The following is a 6894-nucleotide window of genomic DNA, read 5'->3' as shown; positions in this document are numbered from 1 at the left end:
GAGTGTAAACAGGAGATGAATACACCTGAGAGGATACTGAGAGTCAGCAGACCCTCAAGAACTGACAGGATAGGAGGAGTGGGAGAAGAGAGGAAGAAGGAGGGATAAAGTCTAGGTCTGTGCCGTGGGTGACTGGTGCCATTTATTGAACTGGGGAACCTGGAGAGGTGGGTTTGGTGGGGAAAGTTTATAAGCTGAGATCGAGATGCTTGTGGAACATCCAAGGACAGACAGATTTCAGAGAACTGGACAAATGGATCTGAAGCTGAGGAGAGAACTGGGTGACAGATTTGGGAAACATCAGCATGTATTAGGTGGAACTTATAAAACTGCCTTTTTTGTGTGTTTTTTGCTGAGGAAGATTCATCCTGAGCTAACATCTGTGCCAATCTTCCCCTATTTTGTATGTGGGTCACAACCACAGCATGGTTGCTGCCAAATGGTGTAGAATCTGAACCTGGGCTGCCAAAGCAGAGTGTGCCAAACTTAAGCACTAGACCAGGCCCTAAAACAGCGATTTTTGTAGGTCAAAAATTGGCAGAATTTCATTTGGTCCAACCTAACAGAAATTTAAGTCTTCTGAGATGGTATCACCAGGGGCTACACAGTGAGAAGTCTCATAACAAAACCCCTTGAAACACTATGATTTAAAGGTCAAGCAGAAAACGAGGACTAGAAGGAATGGTCAGAGAAGCAGAAGGGAAACCAAAAAGTTTCAATGCCATCTTCTACCTCTGGTACCTAGCGCTTAGCAAGTACTTAAAAAAGTGTGTTTTCAATCAATCTTCAACGGTTCCACAGACATTATCATCAGCTGTAACTACACACTTCAGGGGGTATCCTTCACCCTAGACTCCGTATGATCTGAGCCCCAACACCGGGGAGCACCATTCACCAGAATATAATATTATGGGTGCTCCCTGGAGTTGTGTAAAGCAATGGCTCTGACCATCAGGAACCAACAACCTTTGTAATCCTGCTTGCATGAGAGCAGAATGATCACAGGTGCCACCAGTAAACCTAAGGCTCAATGAGGATACTAAGCGAAAAGAAGGAACAAGAGAAAAGGGAGAAAAATTACACACAATCAGAAAAATACAGAACCTATGAAAAGGGGTAGATAGAGCCAACGCTCTCAGATGATCTTCAGCGTTTCCAAGGCCAGATCGTTTCTCTCTGGACTGCAGACAGACATCCGTGCCCACCCAGCTCACAGCCTTGTTGTGCAAAGTGAGTTAAATCACGCATGCAAAAGCACTTGGTCAAGATTGACTCCGTCTAAACATACGTGAACAGTGACTGTTATGTCTTACTCCTGACCAGGCTAGGCTTCTTCCGTTACTAAAAGGCGCTTCTGGAAACACATTTCCAAACGGTATCAATTTCTTACACGAAGAGCAAGCAAAGGGCTAGAGCCCTCAAGCTGGAGGCTGCCGCTTAAACCACAGCGGCCGGCTGCGCGGGAACCGCTATCAGGTGCCTGCGACCCCTGCCGGGTCCTCAGCGCCCGCTCTGAGCCGGGACGGCAGCGGGCGGCTACAGGGCACCTGTGCTCTGCGCATCCCAGCGCCGCGTCGCGGGGCCCTCCCGCGACCGCAGGAGGTGCTCATCCCGACTGTCAGTTTACACGTGGGCTGAGACTCGGACCGCCTACACCTCTGGGGCAAGGTCACACTGCGGGCGACGGCGGGGCCAGCCCATGCGGGAGGTCCCAGAGCTGCCCGGCTCCGCAGCCCGCCCCTTCCTTCCGGTGGGGCTGCCTCCAGGGGGTTTCCACAACCGCCCCCGGTGGAAGAGGAAAGTCGCGCCAGGCGGGATGGAACGGCACGCCCAAGGCCGCCGGCACGCAGGCGACGGCGCGAGGATGCGCGGGCTCAGGTCCCGGCCAGAGGCCGCCCTCGTCCGAGCTGCCGCCCGGCTGGGCGAGGGCCGGGTGCCGGGGTGGGGCAAGGGAGCAAGCCAGCGCTCCGCCGGCGGGCGGCGCCCCACAGCAGGCGGGAGGCGCGGCGCTCCCAGCCGCCGCAGACCGGCCCAGCGGGCGGCCCCGCGCCCCTCCTCGGCCGGGCCGAGGCCTCTCCAGGGCCTCTCATCGCATCCCCGCGCTCCCCGTCCCGGAGACACCCGGTCTCCACGCCTCACCCGGGCTGTGCCGCCGCGGGCACCACGTCCCCTTCCACATCCACATCCGCCTCTTCCGCCGCCATCACGGGCCCCGACCCCATCCGGCCTCTAGTCTCGAGAGATCGCGCGAGAGGTGGGGGCCGGGGGCGGGGCCTGCGCGTCACGGGGCGGAGTCGCGGCTCCTCCGGCCCCCGAGCCGGGAGGCGAGGCTTCCTGAGCCCGGCGCGGTCCTCGGTCCTCGGCCCTGGGCGGGGGCGGGGCGACCGGGCGGGGGCCGGGCCTGCGCTTTGGAGAGGCAGTGCTCCGGGACGGGTTCTCTGGCGCCTCCCCTCTTTCGTTTCTGAAGTGGGGACGACGGCAAATATCTTTCTGGAGTGCAGGAAAGGGCAAGGCAGACCTGCTTTGAGCTGTGAAGTTGGCGACAGTGAGGGACGCTTACCTGCTGGTATTCTTTTTTTTTTTAAGAAAACGATCATTCAGCACGTCCGTGAAGTGCTGAACAACGTTTAAAATTAAACACAGGAATATAACTTATGATTGGATGCTTTATTTTGTAGAAATCTTTACAGTTAACGAAAAAATTACTCTCGTGACCCTTGATTTTTGCAATAACCCAATGAGGTAGGCAGGACTGGTGTCATCAGTCACACTTTACAGATGAGGAAACTGAGGCTCAGAAAGCTGAAATGACTGTCGGGTTACTAAGCTATTCGAAGACAGAGCTGGAACCAGAATCCAGTTCTTTTGACTCTTTACTGAGGGCTCACCCTCTACAAACTGTGTTGTTTGTAACTGTGAAAGATAAACACCTTTTCTCTCAGAGAATTTGGACTCTTCAAGAAATTAGATATTGGCCTTATGTATTCTCCTACGTTAGCGTCTATCACTCACATTATTGTAACTGTTTGTTCACTTGTCTGCCTCCACCACTGGACTGTGAATTCTTTAAAGACAAAGGCAGTATCTGCTAGTCTTTATACTACCAGCATTCAGCATGGTGTCTGACACTTAGTAGGTGCTCAATAAATATTGAATTGATGAACGAATGAACCAATCAATGAAATGAGTTCACTTCCCACAGTATTTTCAATTTGTCCCATCTCACTTTTGTTTGTGCTCAGGGCATAAGATGAACTGTACTGTGAAGGTGATGGCAGAAGGTGGAGAGAAAGATTTGTAAAGAGGGAGATACAGTGCTCAGAAACTGCCTAGTGCCCCAGCCTTAGGGCACCCTAGGGGTGCTGTTCTTGTTGTCAAATGGCTTCTCCAATGACCTGGCCCAGAGCAGGCATTCTAAGATGATCGATTAATTTAATTTAGAGCAAGATTAGAAAGATGTACTTGGCCAGATAGTCAAAAGAAATGTAGAATAGACATGCTTTTAGTTGATCTTTATGTAGCAGGCTGGGATGGGAACCCTAGCAGGACGATCTGGATACACATGATATCAAATGCCTCCTAGACCGTCAAACAGAATACCATGTGAACAGCATCTTCTGCAACCCAGCACTGAAGGTCTTCAGGCCCAGTGCCAGGCATTGGTAGGCATTAAAATATATGCAGAAGGAAGGAAAGGCCTGCACAGAATTCAAATTGCCCCAAGGTCTTTAGACGAAGAGGCCTCCCTAAACAGGGAGACTAGTCTGAAGCCTTCCCATACATACCCCACCCCATGCTCCTGGCTAGTTGCCTTTAGGTGAAATAGGCTCATAAGGGTCTAAGCCCAACTATCTGCCGGGATAGGCCTATAACCTCACAGGGGGTGAGCTCCTGCCTGAGGCATGGCTACTATTTAAAATTCCCTGTTCCAGAGGTCTGCAACTCTGTGCCTTGTTTAAAGACCCATTTTCTCACCAAGTAGTTTGAAAGCAGAATGAAGAATTCAGAACGTGTATTTCGCAAATACTTGTACTCCCACTGTGCTTGATACTGGGGCAATGACATTGGACAAGACGGGCTCAGCCTCTGCCCTCATAAAGCCTATTGAACATGCAATTTCAAGATGATATCCTAAGTTCTATGATGGAGGAGCTGCAGGCTGCTGTGGGATCACAGAGGAGGGGCACTTATCTCAGAATGAACCCTCTCCTAATCACATTTTTGAGGAAGATATTGATCAGTCAAAATTTGAGAGTAATGCTCTAAGCTCTGGGGAATACAACACAGGAGACCCTGTTGCTAACTTGGAGAAAGAATCAATGGAAAAAGATTAGCAGGAATAGTCCCTGCTACTCACACAGAGCTAGGAATAGTGTCTGTTCCCGCTGACCAGGCTGGAAAACCTCATGATTCATTCGGCGCGGGGTAGATAACTCAGAAGGGTATTGCCTGAGTCACGGAGAATGATGGGTTCTAGGTAGAGCATGCTCTGGTCCTGCCTAACAAATCTTAAAGACAAGATCTGAAAGGATCAAACTGTTTCCAGGTAAATGCAACTGTGCCCTTCCCCAACCCCAAAAAGTTCAAGAATATTTGTAGGAATACAAAAATACCCAGCACCCAACAAAACGGATTTCAAAATGTCTGGCATCCAATCAGCAGGCACGCAAAGAAGTAGGAAAATGTGACCCATGATAAGGAAAAAAAATCAACCAATTGGAACCCACCCAGTACTGACACAGGTGTTAGAATTACCACACTAAGACATTAAGTTATTTTAATTGTGTTCTATATGTTTGGAAGGTTAAGTAGAGACATGGAAAATAGAAAAAGAATGAAATTGAATTTCTAAAGATAATAACTACAATGCCTGAATGAAAAATATACTGACTGAGATTAATGGCAAAAGAAAGGATTAGTGAACTAGAGCACATGATAAAAGAAACACACTGAAAAATAAAAGGGTTCAGAAGTGAACAGAAAATTGATGAGCACAACTTCCAGCTTCCTAATGTATGTGTTAAAGGAGTCTGTGAAAAGTGAAGGGCAGGAGATCAGGAAAAATATCTGAGGAAATAATGACTGAAAATTTTTTCAAACTTGAGGAAACCTATAAATTCACAGATCCAAGAAACTCAAGGAGCCCCAGGCAAAAGGAAACTACGCTAAGCCCCACTATAATCAAATTGCTCAAAACCAGTGGTAAAGAGGAAAACTTTCCAGAGAACAAAGGCATGTTGCCTACAGAGGGAAGATAAGAATGACAACAAACTTCTTGATGGAAACAATGGAGGCTACATCCTTAAGTTACTGAAAGGAAAACATTCAGTCAACTTAGAGAATTGTATACCTAGTAAAAATATCTTTCGAAAATGAAAGTAAAGTTAAGCCTTTCTAAGACACAAAATCTGAAACAACTCATCATCAACCTGTCTTTTTTTTTTTTTAGAGATTGGCACCTGAGCTAACATCTGTTGCCAGTCTTCTCTCCTTTTTTTCTTCTTCTCCCCAAAGCCCCCCAGTACATAGTTGCATATTTTAGTTATAGGTCCTTCTGGCTCTGCTATGTGGGACGCCACCTCAGCGCGGCCTGATGAGCGGTGCCAGGTCTGTGCTCAGGATCCAAACCAGCAAAACCGTGGGCCACTGAAGTGGAGCACATGAACTTAACCACTCGGCCACGGGGCCAGCCCCTCGACCTATCTTTACTGCAAGAAATGTTAAAGGACATCCTTCAGTCAGAAAGGAATGATATCAGATGAAAATCTTGATCTACCTAAAAGAAGGAAGGGAATGGAAAGTAGTCACGTGCCACATAACTTTTTGGTCAAGGGTGGACCACACATACGACAGTGGTACCATAGAGCCTAGGTGTGTGGTAGGCTGTACCATCTAGGTTTGTGTAAGTGCCCTCTGTCATGTTCACACAATGATGAAATTGCCTAGTGATGCATTTCTTAGAATGTATCCCCCTCATTAAGCAACCCATGACTTTAGATGGTAAATATACAGGATTTTTTTCTTAGATTTTGAATCTCTTTAAAAGAAAGTTGACTGTGTAAGCAGAAATAATAACAGTGTAGTATGAGATTCATAACATATGTATAAGTAAAGTATATAACAACAATAAAATAAAGTCTAGAAAGTAAGAAATGCAAGCATATTATTGTAAGGTTATTATATGAAGTGGTATGAATATGTTGAATATGTTATCACTGTGATATACTACAGATGTATAGTATAAACCCTAAAGTAATCAGTACAATAACAAAACAAAGTTTGAATGTTAACAATGGAAATTTATTCATATATTACTTGTACTTTTTGTTGTTGTTGTTGCTGAGGAAGATTCACCCTGAGCTAACATCTGCTGCCAATCCTTCTCTTTTCTGCTGAGGAAGATTCGCCCTGAGCTAACATCCACTGCCAATCTTCCTCTTTTTGCATGTGAGGTGCCGCCACAACATGGCCACTGACAGACCACTGGTATAGGTCAGCACCTGGGAACCGAACCCGGACCCCCAAAGCAGAGCACACAGAACTTAACCACTAGGCCCCTGGGCTAGCCCTACTATTTTTTTTTTTTTTTTAATGCAGCGAAAGGAGAGGGTTTCTAACTTGCTAAAGGAAGTAAAACTAGGAACTAGGAATTAGTGGAACAGGAATTCAAACCAAAGCCAGCTTCCAAACTAGTGTTACTTTTTCCACACCAGACTGTCTCTCCAGTTTATATGTTATCAAATATGAATGTCTTGAGCTCCTTGGGCTACAGAGAGTTGACCCTCAAGGACTTATAAGTAAAGAACATCAGATCGTCTTCAGAGTTAAATGGTGACATCACCTCATTAGAGCAGAGATATCCAAGTAAACTTAAAGAAACAGAAGGACATTCAG

At 47.1% G+C, this 6894-nt stretch overlaps 1 protein-coding gene across 8 annotated transcripts in view; it reads right to left on the bottom strand.

Moving 5' to 3' along the window:
* Positions 1-2238, bottom strand: part of MYSM1 (Myb like, SWIRM and MPN domains 1) — a 40609-nt gene extending 38371 nt beyond the window's left edge. For 7 of the 8 annotated variants that reach the window (XR_006888566.1, XM_046660603.1, XM_046660604.1 and 4 more), the window contains exon 1: positions 2140-2232. Coding sequence is in view for 7 of the 8 variants with exons in the window: in XM_046660603.1 (XP_046516559.1) it covers positions 2140-2222 (83 nt within the window). In the remaining variant the exon portion in view is untranslated. Of the gene's footprint in view, positions 1-2139 lie in introns of all 8 variants that reach the window. The other variant, XM_046660606.1, reaches the window with a different exon arrangement.
* Positions 2239-6894: the final 4656 nt, after the last annotated feature.

Source organism: Equus quagga, chromosome 5 (genome assembly GCF_021613505.1).
Source record: "Equus quagga isolate Etosha38 chromosome 5, UCLA_HA_Equagga_1.0, whole genome shotgun sequence".
Classification (NCBI taxonomy): Eukaryota; Metazoa; Chordata; class Mammalia; order Perissodactyla; family Equidae; genus Equus; species Equus quagga.
Note: the sequence above shows the minus strand (reverse complement) of the source record. Positions and strands in the feature narration are given on the sequence as shown.